The sequence below is a fragment of the Mauremys mutica genome, chromosome 2 (assembly GCF_020497125.1).
Source record: "Mauremys mutica isolate MM-2020 ecotype Southern chromosome 2, ASM2049712v1, whole genome shotgun sequence".
NCBI lineage: Eukaryota > Metazoa > Chordata > Testudines > Geoemydidae > Mauremys > Mauremys mutica.
Window position 1 is genome coordinate 237,792,786 of NC_059073.1, and position 22,574 is coordinate 237,815,359.

Sequence of the window (22,574 nt, forward strand, 5' to 3'; positions counted from 1 at the left end):
AGATTTTAAAATATCTTATTAAAAAGTGAGTCCCTCCAGTCCCTTAATTAAACACAGAATAAAAGGAAACCTCCATCAAAAACAGGGTAGACAAGATTTGACAACCCTGTTCCTACAGTAATTAGAAAACCAGAATCACCGAACCAACTAGTCTGTCCAGGTGTCTATAAGCAATAAACAACATCAGTCCCTATCTCTCCCAACACCTTGCTGGCTATGCTTAGAAGAAGCCACAACAAATTTGATTTATTAAAAGGGAAGGGAAGCAGCCTGTAGTGCACAAATGAGGACCTAATGATCTCCTAGATCAGCAGTTCTCAAACTTCATTGAATCGCAACCCACTTCTGACAACAAAAATTACTACACGACCCCAAGAGAGGGGACTGAAGCCTGAGATCGCTTGAGCCCCACCGCCCCAGGCGGGGGTGAAGGGGAGACCAAAGCCAAAGCCTGAGCCCCACTGCTCCGGGTGGTGGGAGAGGGCAAAGCTGAAGCCCAAGGGCTTCAGCCCCTGGCTGGGAGCCTGTAACCTGGGCATCGCTGCCCAGAGATGAAGCCCTTGGGCTTTGGCTTTGGCCCCAGCCCCCAGGCAGTGGCTCGGGCTTCAGCTTCAGCCCTGGGCCCCAGCAAGTCTAATCCCAGCCCTGGTGACCCCATTAAAACAGAGTCCCGACCCACAGTTTGAGAACTGCTGCATTAGATCTTTTCAACCTCCAAGATCAGGCTGGCAGGGACCACCAGACATGTCATGTACTCTGTATGGAGAAAAGCTACAGAGAAAAAAACAGCAGCGATTTGTGTAGGAAACTGCACAGCAGCCCTGCATGGATAAGCGTTAAACTGCTGCATCACATCTATTCCAAAAAGTCTGATATTGTGAAAGATCCACAGTGTAGAGAAACTCTTTCCCATGTCTGCAGCTACACAACTTCCCACATATCTGCATGCATCAGCCAATGGCAAAACTGGAAAGAGGGTCAGCAGAGCAGCTGTATTAAAACATGCCTCACTGTGGGAAATCCACTGATGACTTCGTTTGGGAGGCTAAACCTACTGCCCATTCCACAAAAACTCCACCACAAAAACTCAGGGCAAAGTTTGATGCCATTTGGAAGTATCCATGCACAGAAGAGTATGACTCCAAAAGCCTTTAGTTCTTGAAGAACATTTAAAACCCTGTCTGCAATCAGCAGCCATCCTGGCTTAATAGAGTAGCTCATTTTTTGTTTTGTTTTATACTGGTGATGGTTTTCAGTTGAAAACTGAAGTATTCAGTATTTCAGTTAAATTCTCAACACAGAAAATAATGGACTTGCTTTGTAACAGATGGACTATCTAGAACATCAGAAGAGTCTTTGGCACCAGATAAAAGATCTATATTTAAAGCAATTGTTTAATATAGAGAGACAAATTCTCCTCTGTTATAGTAGTGCAACTCCTCTGAAGTAAAAGGGGTCACACACACCAGTGGAACTGAAAAGATACTATAACTCACAAGTATATAGTCTTTTGTTCTGATGAAGGGATGCCTGTGGATTACTTTCATGAAACAGATTAAATGGAACAGTTGTTTACATCATTGGAGCAGTACAACAATACTGAAACTAAACAGGCTAGCCGAAGGGGAATAAACAAGCCTGATAAGCGAGGGGAAATATAAAAGGTGACAGAAGGAGTAAATTAATGAAAGGACATTAGATAATCTGAAATCCAAACAGCCTTCCAGTCAGTCTGCCAAGCTTCTAAACACCCACTTGTTCCGAGAAGCATTTCAGCTTCAATGTCACACAACACAAAGTGGCTGTTCTGGAAGGTATTCTACTGCTTTTGTACATACACACTGTTAGCATTATTGTGCCATTCCTGTGTACACTGGGCTTTTGGGATCAAAGTCAGCCCTGGCATACACAGATGGAATTCCTACTGAGTTAATGGGGACGACTGCCATCTTACACTACAGCTAAATGTGTGTCTTACAGTGTGAGCTCCTGGAGGCAGCAAAGTTGCCTGTTGGAAATGTTTGTCTCATGGACAATGCTGTGTTGCAATGGCACTGCATAAACCAAAGACCCACCTGTCATTTCATATTTCCGGTATCTACTAATCAGGGCTGGCTCCAGGCACCAGCCAAGCAAGCTCGTGCTTGGGGCGGCAGATTCTAAGGGGCGGCATTCCGTCCAATGCTAGGGCAGCACAGCCGCCCTTTTCTTTTCTTTTTTTGTTTGCCGCTCTGGCCGCCCTGTAGGGGGCGGTGGCACGGAGGAGAGGAGGGCCCTGCTGGGAGCGGGCTGCACCCTCCATTTGCCCCAGCCGGTGCCAGGTCTGCAGCAAGCCCGGCAGCCAGCGTCCTTCCCTCCCCGCCAACCGGAAAGGCATGGAGCCCGCCCGGCAGACGGCGCAGCGGAGGGGCTGAGTGGTGAGCGCCCTGGCTGAAGGAAGCCCTGGCCGCCTCCCTTCTCTCTCTCCCCCCCCGTCCCTCCCCCTCCCCCCTTGCTAGCTGGGGCACACACTCCATTGCCCGGGGCACGTCTGCAGGGAGTCCTGCTAGCTGAAAGTTTGCACCCTGGCTCCGGCTGCCCCACAGGGCTTTTTTTTTTTTTTTTTTTGCTTGTGGTAGCAAAAAAGCCAGAGCCAGCCTTGCTGCTAATTTATGGTATTGTATCAGTTAGGCGGTGATTCCTATTCCCTCAACTGAACTAAGATTAAGCAATTTCACTAAACCCTACAAATCTGACAAAAATTGCTTTCCAAAACTATAGAATCTTTCATACATTATTGAAGAAGACTTCTGAAAGCTAAAACAAGCCTGCTGAATATAAACAGGTTATCATTGCATGCCAGTGTATTTGATGCATTTTTTGCACGAATATATAAAACAGTAAGTCATGCCGGGTGGAATTTAGATGTATCAAAATGCATGCTAGCTCTTTAAACCCCCCTGGCACAAGACTCCTTTTAGTGTGCCAAGATCGAATTAGTTTCTTGCTATTATACATCATCCTTCCTGCGTGATTTCTACAAGGCCCTATCCTTTACTCCCTTCAATGCCACAAAGCATCCTCCCTGACTTTAAAGCACTATCACTATTTGATTTACTAGAACGAGTCCCTACCATATAATGCAAGACTTCTGCAAATTGCTAGCATATTCTCGTGCAGAGTAATGCAACAAAATGATGATTTCCCTCCTTCCCTTTTACATTCTATACAACAGATGCAGGAGATCTAGCAGATAGTAACTTACCTCCTAAAAATACCTTCTTATACTGTGCTTTGCAGAACACTGCTGACCTCACCAAAATGGATTATTGAAATATTTTACATTGGCTAGAAAGGATGTCAATAATTTTACTTCCACCACACTTCTTCTTGGTCCTACATCCTGCTTACTAAGGCAAATATTAATGTTTTACTAATTTAAGTAGAAGTATCATAGACTCATAGACTTTAAGGTCAGAAGGGACCATTATGATCATCTAGTCTTACCTCCTGCACAACGCAGGCCACAGAATCTCACCCACCCACTCCTGTAACAAACCCCTAACCTATGTCTGAGTTACTGAAGTCCTCAAATCGTGGTTTAGAGACCTCCAGGTGCACAGAATCCTCCAGCAAGTGACCCACACCCCACGCTGCAGAGGAAGGCGAAAAACCTCCAGGGCCTCTGCCAATCTGCCCTGGAGGAAAATTCCTTCCTGACCCCAAATATGGCAATCAGCTAAACCCTGAGCATGTGGGCAAGACTCACTAGCCAGCACCCAGGAAAGAATTCTCTGTAGTAACTCAGATCCCAACCCATCTAACATCCCATCACAGACCATTGGGCATATTTACCTGCTAATAATCAAAGATGAATTAATTGCCAAAATTAGGCTATCCCATCATACCATTCCCTCCATAAACTTATCAAGCTTAGTCTTGAAGCCAGATATGTCTTTTGCCCCCACTACTCCCCTTAGAAGTCTGTTCCAGAACATCACTCCTCTAATGGTTAGAAATCTTCATCTAATTTCAAGTCTAAACTTCCTAGTGTCCAATTTATATCCATTTGTTCTTGTGTCCACATTGGTACTAAGCTTAAATAATGCCTGTCTCTCCCTGATATTTATCCCTCTGATATATTTATAAAGAGCAATCATATCTCCCATCAGCCTTCTTCTGGTTAGGCTAAACAAGCCAAGCTCTTTCAGTCTCCTTTCATAAGACAGGTTTTCCATTCCTCGGATCATCATAATAGCCCTTCTCTGTACCTGTTCCAGTTTGAATTCATCCTTCTTAAACATGGGATACCAGAACTGCACACAATATTCCAGATGAGGTCTCTCCTGTGCCTTGTATAACGGTACTAACACCTCCTTATCTTTACTGGAAATACCTGGCCTGATGCATCCCAAGACTGCATTAGCTTTTTTAACGGCCATATCACATTGGCGGCTCATAGTCATCCTGTGATCAACCAATACTCCAAGGGCCTTCTCCTCCTCTGTTACTTCCAACTGATGTGTCCCCAATTTATAACCAAAATTCTTCTTGTTAATCCCTAAATCCATGACCTTGCACTTTTCACTATTAAATTTCATACCATTACTATTACTCCAGTTTACAAGGTCATCCAGATCTTCCTGTATGATATCCCGGTCCTTCTCTGTGTTAGAAATACCTCCCAGCTTTGTGTCAGCCGCAAACTTTATTAGCACATTCCCACTTTTTGTGCCAAGGTCAGTAATAAAAAGATTAAATAAGATTGGTCCCAAAACCGATCCCTGAGGAACTCCACTAGTAACCTCCTTCCAGCCTGACAGTTCACATTTCAGTATGACCTGTTGTAGTCTCCCCTTTAACCAGTTCCTTATCCACCTTTCAATTTTCATATTGCTCCCCATCTTTTCCAATTTACCTAATAATTCCCCATGGGGAACCGTATCAAATGCCTTACTGAAATTGAGGTAAATTAGATCCACTGTGTTTTCTTTGTCTAAAAAAGTCTGTTACCTTCTCAAAGAAGGAGATCAGGTTGGTTTGGCACGATCTACCTTTTGTAAAACCATATTGTATTTTGTCCCAATTACCACTGACCTCAATGTCCTTAACTACTTTCTTCATCAATTTTTTTTCCAAGACCTTGCATACTAGAGATGTCAAACTAACAGGCCTAAAGTTACTCGGATAACTTTCCCCTCCCCCCTTTCTTAGAAACAGGACTATGTTAGCAATTCTCCAGTCCTACAGTACAACCCCTGAGTTTACTGATTCATTAAAAATTCTTGCATCAGTTTAGTGCCAATTTAAAATCTTGATTTTTAAATTTGACAATGCATTGGCTTCCCAAAGGTAAGAGTGTATGACATATACCTTACCATACTTGTAGCTTTGATGTACACATTATCTTTCAGATGGCAATTTCCATCATTGGGAATTACTATCCCGGCCAATTTACTATCAAGGGCCAGATGAGAGGTCTGATCTGTCATCACAAGAAGTAATCGCTTTGCTTCTTTGCGCCAACCAATATGGCTCTAAAAGAAAAAAGGTAGGCATGAGAATGAAATTTAACTCTTTTAATTCTATAATGGTAAATATGACTTGGAAGTCCAATGTAAGTCTATTTTCAGGTACTGCACTGCTTAAAAATAAAACATAAGCACTGAAGCTGAGTGTTAGCACACACTCGAGGCAGATGAAGTAGTTAAAGCACTAATTCTTTACACATGGAGCTTGGTATTTATCCTGATCCTGCAAAGCACTTATGTGAGCAAAGTCCTGCACATGTTTAAATGCTTTGCAGGATTGAGGCATAGGGTTAGCAAGTCCACAAGAAGTGAGTTCTGTTAGTTTCAATCCACCTTGGAGCGGATAGATTTATTTTCCATTGACTTGTCTCTTCTTTTTAAAAAAGAGGGCAGGGGAGAAGAGACATCACCCATAAAAATTGAGTCAGAAATGTGTGTTGTGCAATATACATGTTGGTATAACACAACTGCAAAATTCCATTTGTGATGTTAGTACCTATCAACTCAACTGCACAGTGTTTGTAAAATTCTTTGATTTGAGATCATTACATACAAGAAACACACAAAGCAATTCTCTGAATGAATGCAACACATTTTTTAATATACTTGATACCAGAGTCAAAATAAGAGAAACACTGTTTTTTTGCAAATTCCTTACACTTCTCAAAAGGGACACAAAACATAGCATCAGTTAGGCTATTGCACGCATTCTACTCAACAAAATTTAACATGAAAAAAAATCACAACTCTCAATCATGGGCACCAGCTTTGTGTAATTTTTGGTGGTGCCCAGAACAGATCCAAGCAGAGCCGACCGCAGCAACCGCCCCAGAGCCTGCACTTTGTGGGGCCCCACACTTCAGGAGGACATGGGGTTAAGGGCGGCCTTGACACGGGGATTAGTGGGGGGCCTGGTGTTGGCAGCAGTAAACAACCTGGCCCCAGCCCATTCCACCCCGCCTGCTCCCAGCATTGCTCGGGGAAGGGACGGAAGCTGGAAAGAGGTGGGGGCTTGGGGGAAGAGTTGGAATGGGGGCGGAGGCAGAGCAGGGACGGGAAGAGGTGGGGCTGGCTGGGGCCAGATGGCTCACTGCTGCCGGCAGCATCATGTATGACATCAAGTTCAGCATCAGGTCTGACACCCAGGCATTTGTCAACCCAGGCATATATTCAGCTGGGCTGCAGAGCTAGCCTGTGGCTCCTTCTAGCTGCAAAGGGATGCTGTGGTGCCTGCTCTGCCAAAATTTGTGCAGCTCCATGTCCTAACTTGCCACTGCTTAGGACAGGGTACGGCGACAGTCAGATGAAGTTTATGGGCATATGCAAATGAGTCCATTACATAATTGGATAAAATGTCACATGGAGCTGCATAAAACCTATTAGCTATGATTCTGAGAAACACAGACCAAAGGATGGCGAGTTGTAGGATGGGAAAAGAGTGGGCTGTGAAGTATTATCCTAAATCAGGGGTCAGCAACCTATGGCACGCATGCCAAAGATGGCACGTGAGCCGATTTTTAATGGCTGGAGTCCCAGCAGGCAGCAGCGTGCCATTAAAAATCCTTCCCAGCCCGGCCCGGACCGCTCTTCTCCGCCCTCCACTCCCCCCCCCCCACGGGGGGGCAGAAGCATAGGCATGTGCACGGGGTGTGCCCAGGCAGGGAGTGGGGAAATGGCCCCACTCTCCCGGCGCGGCAAGCCGCGGGGTCCGTGCTCCTGGGCCGGAGCGCCCGACCAAGCGCAGCAAGCCCCCGGCCCCTCCCCCACCTTCCCCGGTCCCCTGGAGCCATGCCGCCACACACGCAGCACTCTGAGGGGCGGGGCTGCCCGCTCCCATGGGGCAGCGTGTCTGGCTCTGCGCAGAGGAGAACATGCTGCTAGGAGCCTCATGGTAAGGGGCCCAGGGCTGGGGGGGTTGGATAAGGGGTGGGGGCAGTCAGGGGACAGGGAGCAGGGTGGGTTGGATGGGGGGTGGGATCCCGGGCGGGGTGATTAGGGGTGGGAGGTCTCTGGAGGGGGCAGTCAGGGAGCAGGGAGGTGGATGGGGCATGGGAGTCCCGGGGTCTGTTGGGGGTGGATAGGGGTCAGGGCAGTCAGGGAACAGGGAGCAAGGAGGGTCCTGGGGGGCAGTTAGGGTGGGGGGTCTCTGGAGGGGGTGGTCAGGGGACAAGGAGCTGAGGGGTTGGATGAGTCGGGAGTTCTGGGGGTCCTGTCAGGAGGCAGGGGTGTGGAGAGGGGGGTTGGGTTGGCAGGGGACAGGTAGGGAGTAGGGTCCTAGGGGCGCAGGCAGGGGACAAGAAGCAGGGAGCTTTAGATAGGGGATGGGATCCGGGGGGCAGTTAGGGGCAGGGATCCCAGGAGGGGGTAATCAGGGGACAAGGAGTGAGGGGTTGGGGGTTCTGAGGGGGGCAGTCACCCAGCCCTCTGCCCTGAGCCCCGCACACACACACCCCGCCCCCGCCCTGAGCCCTGTACCTCCCTCATACATACCCAGCCCTCTGCTTGACTCCTTCACCTCCCCCAAACCCAGCCCTGACTCTGGCACCCCCCCATCCCATGACCCCACACATCCCCACCCCCACTCTGAGCACCAAACAGGAACTCCTGCACTCCCTCCCCCCACATTCCCACCTGCACCCCTCACATCAAATGGGAGCTACTCAGGTAAGTGCCCCACACCCAAACATCCTGCCCCAACCCTGAGCCCCCTCTCTCATTCTAGCTCCTGGCCAGACCCTTCACCCCCAGCCCTGTGCTCAGTGCACTCCCACCCTCAGCTCAGTGCAGAGAGAGGAAGAGAATGGGCCAGAACCAGGGAGAAGGTAGGTACCCACTGTATGTGGGCAGGGACGGGACCCCAGACTGGCAGCGGGCTGAGTGGATCCGGCAGTCAGGATCCCAGCTAGCAGGAGCCGGCGGATGGAACCCCTGAGCAGCAGTGGGCTGAGCGGCTCAGCCCACTCCCGGTCTGGGGTCCCGACTGCCGGCCCCGCATAGTCTGCTGCCGGTCTGGGGTTCTGGCTGCCGGACCCTTGCCAGCCGGGGTCCTGGCTGCAGGCCCCGCTCAGCCCGCTGCCAGCCTAGGTGAACAGAGCCCCAGACCAGCAGCAGGCTGAGTGGGCCAGTGGCGTAAGATCAACATTTTAATTTAATTTTAAATGAAGTTTGTTAAACATTTTGAAAACCTTGTTTATTTTACAATACAACACTAGTTTAGTTATATAATATACAGACTTATAGAGAGAGACCTTCTAAAAAACATTAAAATGTATTATCGGCATGCAAAACCTTAAATTAGAGTGAATAAATTAAGACTCGGCACACTACTTCTGAAAGGTTGCCGACCCCTGTCCTAAATAATTAAGCTCAACTACACTTTACACTCTAATTTGTAAAAATGGTAATTGGCAACGAGTCTCCTACTCAGAGCAAATTAGAAAGTTCTGCTCTATGAAAAATTAGTTCGTATTAATTAACTTACAGCTCACACTTGTTGTTATGAAATGCACATTGTTCTCATCCATTTTAGTCAACAATTCAATTAACGGGAAGGACTGTCTATACTCATGAATGTTTCCATTCTATTATTTTTGGAAGCATATAATCCCTTTCGAACTTGAATGGCAGAAGTATGGAATGTATCCAGTGATCAACATTTAAATGCAAGAAATCCTTTCAGTGCTTCAAAGTAATTTTTGTAGCAGCTGTGAACAGAATATCTATGTTTTGTGTTTATTTTCCCGCTTTACACTATTCAGCTTTTAAATATAAAGAAGCCCACAGTTAATCTGTTTTTGGTGGGGTGTTTTTTGGGTGATTATTCTCTCAACTCATTCCCCTGTCCTAAAAGAAAATGTATAAATGGATAAGAGAGAAGAACCATGAAAAAGAAGCCTGATCCTCTTGACATGAACAGTACCATTGTCCAGAAGTCCTACCTGCTAAGCTCGACAAGCATTGCATTGCTTCACAAAGCAAAAAGCAAGAGGACTGGATGGACACTCAACTTTGTGTATCATGTAGATCTTTCCTCATTCTTTTCTACTTTGAGGAGTATTAAGATGTTTCTGTAAGCATGCAGTAAGGTGGGTTTTTTTTGTTTTTTTAAAGTACAAACTCTTTACAAGATTGAACTGACACTGAAATGCATCTGTATGCTAAAACCATACAAGGCAATGACAATTTAGTACTCAAATATTTTTGAAAATGGAGGATTTTAGAAAGTTCAAACCACATGTGCAGCCCTCAGAACAAAGGTAGAGGGAGGATTCTGTATTGCTCAGTGGGATCCTTCTTTGGTTAGCTAAAGAGCAGGTCCGCTCTTTAAAGAGCATAAAACTGTTACATGGGATTTTATCATTGTGTCTCAATGATTTAAAAATATCAGCTGTTCAGTTTATATATTTACAGTTAGTTGTTTCTAACTGCCAACCCTGAAAATCCAACCCAGGATAGGAGAATCAAGATTGGAATTTTCCATTACCAATAATAAAAGTTTTCAGGCCAAATCTGATCCTCAGTTACATTCATTCAACTCCTGACTTTAAATTACACCTTTAATAACTTGTGTAAATGCAACTGATTGGAGCTTAGTAAACAATTCTGTTGATGCAGGAGAACTTGCTCCCAGCTCTGTCTCCCACTGTGTTGTTGACTATGCTGTGCTAACAGGAATAAGACACAGTAAAACTTTTTTTTTGTCAATGAAATCAGCACTCTTGCATCGGATCACACACACACGGACCAAATCTGTTAAGTAGGAAAGTGCCATTTTTACTAGGGCTGTCAAATGATTAATAAAATGAATCATGATTAATCATACTGTTAAACAATAATAGAATACCATTTATTTAAATATTTTTGTATGTTTTCTACATTTTCAAATATATTGATTTCAACTACAACACAGAAAAAGTGTAGTGTTCACTTTATATTTATTTTTATTACAAATATTTGTGCTGTAAAAAACAAAATGAATAGTATTTTTCAATTCACCAAAAACAAGTACTGTAGCACAATCTCTTTATCATGAAAGTTGAACTTACAAATGTAGAATTATGTACAAAAAACAACAACACCTGCATTCAAAAATAAAACAACTTTAGAGCCTACAAGTCCACTCAGTCCTACTTCTTGTTCAGCCAATCACTCAGACAACCAAGTCTGTTCACATTTACAGGAGATAATACCGCCCACTTCTTGTTTACAATGTCAGCTGAAAGTGAGAAAGGCATTCTCATGGCAGTGTTGTAGCCGGCACCACAAGATATTTACGTGCCAGATACTCTAATGATGTCCTTTCATGCTTCAACCACTATTCCAGCGGGCATGCGTCCATGTTGATGACAGGTTCTGCTCGATAATGATCCAAAGCAGTCCAGACCAATGCATGTTCACTTTTATCATCTGAGTCAGATGCCACCAGCAAAAGGTTGATTTTCTTTTTTGGTGGTTCGGGGTTTGTAGTTTCTGTATCAGAGCATTGCTCTTTTAAGACTTCTGAAAGCATGCTCTACCCCTTGTGCCTCTTAGATTTTGGAAGGCACTTCAGATTCTTAAACCTTGGGTCGAGAGCTGTAGCTATCTTTAGAAATCTCAAATTGGAGCCTTCTTTGCGTTTTGTCAAATCTGCAGTGAAAGTGTTCTTAAAACAAACAACATGTGCTGGGTCATCATCCAAGACTGCTAGAACATGAAATACATGACAGAATGTGGGTAAAATAGACAAGGAGGCATACTATTCTCCCCCAAGGACTTCAGTCAAAATTTAATTAATCTATTATTTTTTTAACAAGTGTCATTGTCATGGCAGCATGTCCTCTGCAATGATGGCTGAAGCATAAAGGGGCATATGAATGTTTAGCATATCTGGTAAACACAAATACCTGGCAATGCCAGCTACAAAAGTGTCATGTGAATGCCTGTTCTCAATTTCAGGTGTAAATAAGGAGATGGCACCATTATCTCCCGTAAATGTAAACAAACTTGCTTGTCTTACATTGTTTTATTTTTGAGTGAAGTTATGTAACAAAAAAATAAAAATAAACCTATATCTGTAAGTTGCATTTTCATGATAAAGGGTACTTGTTTACCTGTTTCACATTATGGTACTTGTCTGAGGTGAATTGAAAAATACTGTTTCTTTTGTTTATCATTTTTACAATGCAAAGATTTGTTATAAAAATAATAATATAAAGTGAGCATTGTACACTTTGTATTCTGTGTTGTATTTGAAATTAATATATTTGAAAATGTAGAAAATCATCTAAAATATTTAATAAATTTCAATTTGTATTCTATTGTTTAACAGTGCGATTAAAATGGCAATTCATCGTGATACATTTTTGTAATCATGATTAATTTTTTGAATTAATCGCATGAGTTAACTGCGATTAATCAACAGCCCTAATTTTTCCATAACCTTTTTTCCCCATACAAGAGACACATCAATTGTGAGCACTGAAAGGGATGTTCCTAGTCAGTCCTCCTCCAGCAAGAGGACATTATCCTTGATGATGGCTTGGAGACTGGAATGGCGCTGTGGGGAAATGTAATGCCTCTGTCAGGCATAAAGTTGATAAGGAGCATGATTACTATAAGGGCTCAGTATCATTGAGAACAGAAACAATGATAAATACAGATCTGTTGCTGAACTGCCATTCAGTTGTTTGTTCAGAAATCTCCTTACCTGGCACACAGCTGCCTGGAGCATAGCATCAAACCCCCCTTCAGGTGTATCAATATTCCCAGAGATCTTTTGTTTATTCACTGCATTTTTGAACTCTGCTATGTTGTCAGTCAGGGACAGCACATGAATGTAGCCATGAGGTGGCATACAATCTAAATTATAATCACTGTAGGAGAAAACAAAGCAAGCCCAACATATTATATTATTATTTAAAAATAATTTTAATAACTCCAATACTGAATGGGTTTTATGGAACATGTGAATATAAACATTTTGAAAAATAGAGAGAGAGAGAGAGAGAGAGATTTTTTTATACAAGAATCTTTATTAGACTCACTTGAACGAGAAATATTTCTAGTTCATGTTGAACAAAAATTAGCGCATGTTTTTTTTCTTCTAGTTATTTGAAAAGTGTACCCAATCCTAATTCATGCAATCATAACAGAAAATAAGCAATGCTGAAGTATCGAATTTAATGTACAGCAAAATATGGCAAGAGACGGTATAACTTCAAACAGCACATTATCCCTTTGGAATCCCTAAGAAAGGGAACAATTAGACTTCACATTCACATTTTTTGTGTCCTGATAAAAAAACTACTACATACTAAGGACCAGATCCCGTAACAATTTCACATGACTATGAGCTACAGAATCAAAACCTAAAAAAAAAATCAACTCTAAAGGGCATAAACATATGAATATATCTCACATTGAGATTAATAATAGTTATATAGCCACACGAATGGAAGACTATGTTCTCAAATTCTCAGAGGTTAAACAAGTTTTACCACTTTATGTTAAGGAAGCTTTGAGTAAGAGATAGCTGAGCTAATTCCAGAACCCACAGATTAGGCCCTTTTTCTGTAACACAGTTGAGCACTGACTTCAGTGGGACTGAAGCACATACATAAGTGCTTAAATGATTCAGAGAGACAGTTCCTGATCCAAAGCCCATGAAATAATTGAAAAGATGCCCGTTGATTTAAATGGACTTGGGTTCAGGCCCTTACAGTAGAGCTAATATGTAGCAACAAGTACAGTAACTCCTCACTTAATGTTGAAGTTATGTTCCTGAAAAATGTGACTTTAAGCGAAACGATGTTAAGGGTTAGGCTCCAGGGAAATTTTTTTCACCAGACAAAAGATTATATATATATATATATATATATATATATATATATATACACACACACACACATATATATATACACACATAATATATATATAAGTTTTAAACAATTTAATTCTGGTACACAGTGATGACGATTGTGAAGCTTGGTTGAGGTAGAGGAGTCAGAGGGTGGGATATTTCCCAGGGAATGTCTTACTGCTAAATGATGAACTAGCAATTGGCTGAGCCCTCAAGGGTTAACTCTCACACTCTACAAGGCAGCAAGAATGGAGGGAGGGGAGACAGCATCACAGACAGAGACAGACACACACACCATGTGTGTGAGAGATGCGCATTTCCCCTTTAAGTACGCTGACCCTACTCTTAAATACACTGCTTTGTAAATTAGATCAGCTTGCTGAGACCACAGCTGCTGCCAGCAAGCTCCCTCTGTCCTGAGCCCTGTCATGTGTCCCCCCGCTCTATGGAAGATGGGGTAAACGGGGTGCAGGAGCAGGGGGGAGGGGGACACCCTGACATTAGCCCCCCTCTTCCTCCCCTCTCTCCCGCACAGCAAGCAGGAGTTTCAGGGAGCAGCTCCAAGGCAGAGGGTAGGAGCAGTACATGGCAGTGAGGGGAGGGACAGCTGAACTGCAGGCAACTGATAGCCTGCTGGGCAGCTGCTGCACAGGGAACTTAGGGGAGTGGGGAGCTGATGGGGGGCTGCCAGTTCACTCTGGTTCCAAGCCCCCACCAGCTAGCTGCAACGGGCTGCTCATGCTGCAAGCTGTGGACAAAGCAGGCAGCTGCCAAACGACGCTAGACGGGAGCATTGCACTACTTTAAACAAGCGCGTTCCCTAATTGATCAGCAACCTAACAACGAAACAACGTTAACTGGGACAACTTTAAGTGAGGAGTTACTGTACATATGATGTAAAAAAGATTAATATTAATTATTCACAAACAATTTGATTTATATATAAGGGTATTTGGATGTGCTATGTGGAGTCTTGTTCTGTAGAGGTTATGGAAAGTGATCCCTCACCTTACATACATGTTGAATACAAGGAATACGATCTGTGACATGCAAAAATAATTGGTCCAATCCTGTACTTCTCACTTGTGGAAAATGGGGGTTTGGCCAAGTAAGAATGGCAGAAGCAAACCCCAAAGGTTCTTATTTTGTTGGTTAAATAGATTGGGAGAAATATGTATTACAGGGATGAAAGGGAAAATTTCAAGGAAAGCATTTTAACACACAAGTTTTGAAAGTACTGTTACTAGGAAATAAACATGCAAAATAATCAATCACAATATCTGACTGTATTAAACACAAAAGCATATGTAAAATATACAAAACATATGCCTTGAGTGGTTCTGAAATTTTCAAAATAATCACCGAATACTGTGTGAAAGAAGCCTTTTTTTTTTCCTTGGGAAACCAAGCTGATATCAAAGAGAAAGACTCATAGTGAAGTTTTAAAAAAATTATAATGTAGCATAACCTGTTAAGTTATTATTTATACAATTTTTGTCACTTGGCATTACCCAAATAAACATACATCATTACATACCTGCACTGATTGTGGATTCTTTCTGGGTGAATGCTAATGTAGGGTGACACAGTCTTGTCCACATATGATCCAAAGCCAAGTCGAAAATCAAGGGAAATATTTGCCATCTTTTTAGATAAATCAAATCCAACAGAATTTAATTTTTCTATGTTGTTGTGCATAGAAGCTGAGACATCAACTAAATAATAAAGGTCCACCGGATACTTCTCTAGAGGATGGACTTTTAACATAAAGCTTGCTTTACCTCCTGGTTAAAAGGAAACAAACAGGTTTATTGCATATTTTCAAATGTATCCTTTTCAAAATACTGCAAATTTACCTTTAATGTTGCAGGCACCATACACATTTGCAGGCAAGCAGAAAAAAATAAATTAAAGTCAACTAGAGTTTTAAATGTACATCAAAAACAAATCCAAAAAAAGGGCCTGTTTATAAAACTTATTTAGCCGGTCTCCTATATGGGTTATTGTTAAAAATGGGCCTTTTCCTATTATCTTTTAAATTCTTGATTACACAATCCATTTGGCATTATACCAGACAGGAACCATGACTCAAAAACTGAAAGAATTTCAATCACTTCAAGGCTGATAGTTTCTAACTGTTCCATTTTACTTGGCTAACAAATGGGTCTGTTATTTCCATGAGGGGTGTGTCTAACTCTATAGGTATTATATATACACATACCCCAAAGAGAACAGGACCTGAAATGCCTAGTTATGTAGGGCTTCAAGTTTTCCATTACATTAGTGCTAAAGAAGTCAATGAGAAATCTTTCAAGGATTAAAGAAAAACTAAATGTGAGTTTAAGAAGAAAAATCCCTACACTGACCTCAGACAAAAACAAACACAGGTAACCCTTTATCTCAGGATGTCAAATGTCTGTCTGTCCCACAGAGCCACATTACAATCTCTTATGTAACAAAAATCACTAACCTTTAAAAAAATCAGCCTATTGCATTATTATTTGTTGTTTTTGCAAATGCCAGCAAAAAACAGCAACATCAATACACAACTGGGTAGCATTTAATTTTAACATTGTGAGGGTTTACGTTATTTGTTATTTCACAGCACCCAAAAATATGCTAGACGCTTCACAGAACAAATAAGATGGCATGATCCCTACATAAGGATCTTACAATCTAGTATGACATGACACAGTGAGGAAATAGCAAACCAATAGCGAGGAACAAGTGCAGGATAGAGGTTACAGCAGAGATTATTGTAGCTGCTCAACAAAAGCTAGTGTGCAACATGCTTGACCAGAAGCTATTTAAAAAAAATATATCATAAAAAATGTGGCTATGCATTTATGCCAGATATTAGTCTCTAATGACACTGCTAGACAAGATCCTCAGCTAGTTTTAATTGGTGAAGTTCCGTTGACTTTAACAGAGCTATTGCAATTGACACCAACTGAGGATCTGCCTCATTGAGTTAAAATGAAAACTGCAAATATATCTATTTTAAAGGCAATTTACCTGATGATTTTGGGGGGGGGGTGAGGGTGAAGGGCAGGGAGGGGTATATGTGAACATTTTCCATCTGAAAATTTCAGCTTTTATCCATGACCAGCTCTTGTATGAATAAAAGAAAATTTCAGTATGCTGAAATTCTACCTATATGCTTCCTACTTGCCAATGAAAACATTTTTTTTTGAAAATGAACCTCACAGTCTTTAATTTGCAATGCAACTCCCATGATGTAAAATATTTTGTCATAAATAGAGCTTTTATTTTCTTCCACATAAAGCCTGGCTTTTCTGATTACGTAAGTGAATCCTAAAAGACGGGATTAAAAACAAAACAAAAATCCTTCCCCTCCACCCCCCAGCACACACTTTTATTCTGCATAACCTACCATACAAATGCCATACAGTGAGCGTGGCCCCACAAAGTCGCGGGACCTCCTGGTCAACCTCCTCCTCGCCCTGGCTAAAAAGGCCATCCACGCGACCAGGGAGAGGAGGTTGGCCGACGGAGACTCCTGCGACTGTGGGGCTTGTTTCCGGTCCCTCGTCCGCTCACGTCTCCGGGCGGAGTTCCTCTGGGCGGCGTCCGCTGGCTCCCTTGACGCCTTCAAGGAGCAGTGGGCGCTGTCCGGGGTTCTCTGCTCGGTGTCCCCATCAGGCTCCCTCCTTATGACCCTTTGACCTCACTCCTGTCCCTGTTCTTTTATTAGTTGTCCCCCGCACTTAGTGGGTTTCCGTGGCCCTGTGGATCCTCCCCTTAGGCTGGGGGGGGATCCGTTAGCATGGGGCGGGCTTCCGCCCGCCCCCTCTCCCGGATAACCCAATAGTACAGTTATACCTATGCAACATCACTGGGTTTAATTAAGGGCAGACTGTGGCCAATCTGCTCAATTCTGAGTCTTAGCACCGTGGGCAATTTCAGTCGTATGCTTCTCTTAAGCAAAAACCGGCAGTTGCTCTAACTCTGTGAAACTTTGTGACATGGACAGATGTTCATTTAGCACTAGGACGAGATCTCTAAGCTCCTTTTCATTTATAGAAAGCAGATTACTTAAACCAGCTTTTCAGAAGATTGTGTTGCACATTAGCCCAAAAATATTTCAGAGCCCCTAAAAGAATTTAATTACGGCTGCTGGAGGGGCCCAGATTCCGAGACCCCTACTCAGCCTGAATTCCACCTTACTCTACAAGTAGTCCTACTGCACTCAATGGGATTTTTAGAGAAGTAAAGTATGATTCAGTGTGAATAAGGGTATCAAAATGTGACCCACCATTTTAATAATTTGAGGGGTGTAAAAGGTGGATGGCTAATATTCACTTGTGCTTCACACTTGTAGTAAGACTTGAAGATGACTCAGATCTTAATTCCCTTAGTGCTTTTCTACGGAAGACCCATCTTCCTCGTTAAATGTGGAATTGTCTTTGTGACAGTGGCTATTCTCCTTCTGTAGACTACAGGGAGTTGAAGGACACACGATCACACATATTTGAGTTGGTCAGACAGTGACTTTCCGTTCATTTAAGGGCAAGTTTAGGTGTACAGAGGTACCTGGGAATTTATTCCCTATATCAACTTTAGGCGCCTTTGCAAGCAGATAGTAAATGTGAACAAAAAACCCCAAACAAAATATAGGGCCATCAAGCTATTAAAAGAGTTTATCGTGATTAATCACGTAATAATAGAACAACATTTATTTAAATATTTTTGGATGTTTTCTACATTTTCAAATATACTGATTTCAATTACAACACAGAATACAAAGTGTACAGTGGTCACTTTATATTTATTTTTATTACAAATATTTGCACTGTAAAAAACAATAGAAAATATTTTTCAATTCACCTAATACAAGTACTATAGTGCAATCTCTTTATCATGATAGTTGAACTTACAAAAGTAGAATTATGTACCAAAAAAACCCCCTATTCAAAAATAAAACAATGTATAACTTTAGAGTCTACAAGTCCAGTCAGTCTTACTTCAGCCAATCGGTCAGACAAACAAGTTTGGTTACAATTTGCTGGAGAACATGCTGCCCGCTTCTTGTTTACAATATCACCTGAAAGTGAGAACAGTAGTTTGCACGGCACTGTTGTAGCTGGCGTCGCAAGACGTTTACATGCCAGATGCACTAAAGATTCACATGTCCCTTCCTGATTCAACCACCATTCTAGAGGACATGCGTCCATGCTGATGATGTGTTCTGCTCGATGATCCAAAACAGAATGGACCGACACATGTTCATTTTCATTGTCTGAGTCAGATGCCACTAGCAGAAGGTTGACTTTCTTTTTTGGTGATTCGGGTTCTGTAGTTTCCACATCTGAGCGTTGCCCTTTTAAGACTTCTGAAACCATGCTCCACACCTCGTCCCTCTCAGATTTTGGAAGGCACTTCAGATTCTTAAACCTTGGGTCCAGTGCTGTAGCTATTTTTAAAAATCTCACATTGGTACCTTCTTTGTAGTTTGTCAAATCTGCAGTGAAAGTCTTCTTAAAACGAACAACATGTGATGGGTCATCATCCGAGACTGATATAACATGAAATATATGGCAGAATGTGGGTAAAACAGAGCAGGAGACATACAATTCTCCCCCAAAGGAATTCAGTCACAAATTCAATTAATGAATTATGTTTTTAACGAACATCATCAGTGTGGCAGCATGTTCCCTGGAATGGTGGCAGAAGCATGAAGGGGCATATGAATGTTTAGCATATCTGGGACGTAAATACCTTGCAACACCAGCTACAAAAAAGCCATGTGAACGCCTGTTCTCACTTTCAGGTGACACTGTAAATAAGAAGCAGGCAGAAGATTCTCCTGTAAATGTAAACTTGTTCAGCTAATTGCTAAGACAAACAAGAAATAGGACTGAGTGGACTTGTAGGCACTAAAGTTTTACAATGTTTTGTTTTTGAATGCAGTTATGTAACAAAAATAATCTACATTTCTAAATTCAACTTTCATGATAAAGAGATTGCACTACAGTACTTGTATGAGGCGAACTGAAAAATACTATTTCTTTTGTTTATCATTTTTATAGTGCAAATATTGGTAATCAAAAATAATAATATAAGTGAGCACTGTACACTTTTTATTTTGTGCTGTAACAGAAATCAATGTACTTGAAAATGTAGAAAAACATCCAAAATATTTAATAAATTTCAATTGATATTAATAACTGCATGATTAATTGCAATTAATTTTTTAATTGTGATTTTTTTTGAGTTCATCACGAGTGATTCATTGACAGCCCAACAAAAAAACAAAACCAAACAAATCTACAATCTAGGAATATTAGCTCATAAATTTATTGTACGGGTTCATAAGTAATACAGATTAAAAATACCGTAATCTTCCTTTGAGAATACATATAGAAGAATCTAAATTTAGATGATAAAGGAAGAACACAAAACAAAAAAGACCAGAAAAAAAAGGAGCAGCAATTTTAAGGTTAGACTGCCAAATTCTGCAGTCTCTGGTGAGAGTTTTCCTTAGTCAGGGACCACAGAATTTGGCCAACAGGAACTAGTAAATGAAGGGACATATCAGAACATCTAGTTTATCTCCTGCCAGGGCAAGTGTTCCCTATGGTGCACTGTCTACTGCTTTGTCCAATCTAGTTTTCCACCATTCCTCTCAAAAGTCTTTTTACAACCTCAGGGCCGCCATCTCCATTAGAAAAACAATCCTGTTTGAACATGACTGTGAAACATGGCTGTGGCCCAAATGCATTATAGAAATGTTTCTTCTGGCCTGTGTGAAATACTCCCCACCCAATTAGATTACAAACCTGTTAAGGAACAGTGTTTAAACTCAGGTAACACCCTAGGTTAAAATTCCACAGTATAGATATAAAAATTATGGTTTGGTCTATTCAGTAAAGAAGAAATATTATTTTAACAAAGTTGAGTCCCAGCCATATTTCAAAGCAGTGCTTAAACAAGTTTGTTTTAGTATCATAGATAGGACCTAACAGATATCACCATAAGAAAGTCTCTTCCATATATTCAGCCTAAATCTTCTCTTTCTTCATTTCACTACTCCAAGTTATACCCTCATGTTACAGTACTAGAAATTATGAGTTCTGCAAAATAAACAGACATATCACATGTCATTCAGATTCTTGTATGAAAACGGGAAAAATAAAATAGGTTTATTGATGTATCCGCTAAGGGCAGTGCAACTAACATTGGACACTCTTCTCTTTGTTCTGACAGAACATGTGTGAGAATATAGCTGTGGGAGATGATTTCATATCATTGCTTCTCCCAAATATGGTCAGTGTTTAACCTGGGTCTATGACAATGAATTTCTATTATGCACTTTTAAAAATCTACTGTTACGCTGGGTTTCATTCTAGTTGTCCCATCTGTAAAGACTTCCTCCCATTTCTTCACCAGATAAAAGAGAGGTAAATTTTATAAGCATTGTATCTAAAAAAAAAGTCTAACTTTGCAGAGTTTATCCAATATATTTATAAGGAACAGCATCTCACAGTTTATAACATTTATTCTCTATTTTTCATCTCTGCTCCATGACCCTTGCACTGACAGCCAACATGATCCAACAATACCATTTATTTGGGAAGTACGAATTGCAATATTTTGCAGTTAAAGTTGTGTTAATTTGGAAATATATGGCTTTTCTGAGAGAATAAAGGCATATTTTATAATTGTGACAGACCATAAGCTGAGAGACAAGGTTCAGTAAGAGAGTGGTGTACCACTTCATTGGGATGCATAGCAGAGGCATATAGTATTATCAATTTTCATTCAATTGCGTTATCTCAGACGTGGTCTGAAACAGTTAAGTAAAATGCTAATTACTGAATTTTTACAGTCACTTGGATTACTTATTAAATACAATACATGTGAAAAAGCCTGCTCATATAAGTGCACATAATCCATTTAATGATTTATGAACCTAAAGTGTACAATAAAGCTGAAGCGTACATAATGGCTTGGATTTTCAAAGGGAGCAAATAGAAATAGGAGCTAATTCCCACTGAAAGTAAATGGGACTTGGAAGCCTAACTCCCTTAGGCCCCTTTGAAAGTCTCCGGTGATGTCCCAAGCTTCACAACAAGCAACACATACTTTAACAAAGTGGCTACTTTTGAATATGCACATGTGCCAGTAAGGTGAGGAAACATATCACCTGTGTGAACTGCATATGAAAATTGTGTAGAAAAAGGAGCAGCTCCCTTTCCTCTAAGGTATCAACATCCCTTTGGTACTATTGTTTTGCAGGTGGGGGTTGAGACATTGCTACCAGGAAAGAATGTAGCAGGGGTTGCAGCTCTTGCTCTAAAGAGCATGTACCACTTGGAAACTCATGGACTTTCCCACTGATGACTTCACTGGAAATTAATGCTATTCAGACCAGTATTAATCTCTAATACATGACGTCTATCCCCTTGTGAGAACAGGGGTAGAGCGGATGGCTGTGGGGCAGGGATGAATTGAAACATGGCCACTGAGCTAGCCAGGAGCTTAGGGCTGAAGGAATAGAAAGATGGCTGGGAGCAGTCTAGAGGGGCAGGCATTCCAAGCTTTGCTCCAGGATCCACAAGGTTGGGGTCATCCATACAGAGCCTTCTTGGGTGTTCATGATTAGAAGACCTAAAACCACTGCTCCCATCCATGAAGCCACAAGATTCTCCCCTCTCCTTCTGGACGAGGCAATTTCTGGGGTGTCTTGTGGCTTCTAGGTAGGTATATTTTGTATTATCTTTTCCCTTTCTGGGTAGTTTTAATCAAATGGAATGACATGGTCATATGATATGGCATGGTTTAGATTATATGTGGGAAAATAAATATATTACAATAATACTACTGAAGTTTTAAATTGCATGAGAGTCAGGGAATTCAATGAAGGTTTTTACAACAACCCTATTACTGTACAGTCTTCTATTCTAACACAATATACTCCAGCATTCTCACTTAGCACTTATGTGCATTAAATTTACACTACAGAAAAAAGCAAAAATCTGATTTCAAGATGAGTGTATCCAAAAAACATCCTAAATGTCTTTTTTGTGTTTGGGCGCATGAACTAATAAGTCAGTTTGTAACAATTTTGTTAGATAGTCAACATTATGGACCAAATAATGTTTTGGTATTTAGTTTAATGAGGTGGGTTTCATTCTTCCAATTCTGGGATAATTCAAGCAACAGAATTATAACCTATCTTTTGAGAGTTGCTAGAATTTAAC

General features: G+C 41.6%; 1 protein-coding gene across 5 annotated transcripts in view; it reads right to left on the reverse strand.

The window, feature by feature from the left end:
- Window positions 1-22,574, reverse strand: part of ITGB8 (integrin subunit beta 8) — an 83,142-nt gene that overhangs the window by 34,125 nt on the left and 26,443 nt on the right. For all 5 annotated transcript variants that reach the window (XM_045006104.1, XM_045006106.1, XM_045006107.1 and 2 more), the window contains exons 4-6: window positions 14,888-15,134; window positions 12,199-12,364; window positions 5,358-5,516 (exon numbers count right to left, since the gene is read on the reverse strand). In XM_045006104.1, the coding sequence (XP_044862039.1) occupies window positions 5,358-5,516; window positions 12,199-12,364; window positions 14,888-15,134 (572 nt within the window). The remainder of the gene's footprint in view (window positions 1-5,357; window positions 5,517-12,198; window positions 12,365-14,887; window positions 15,135-22,574) is intronic.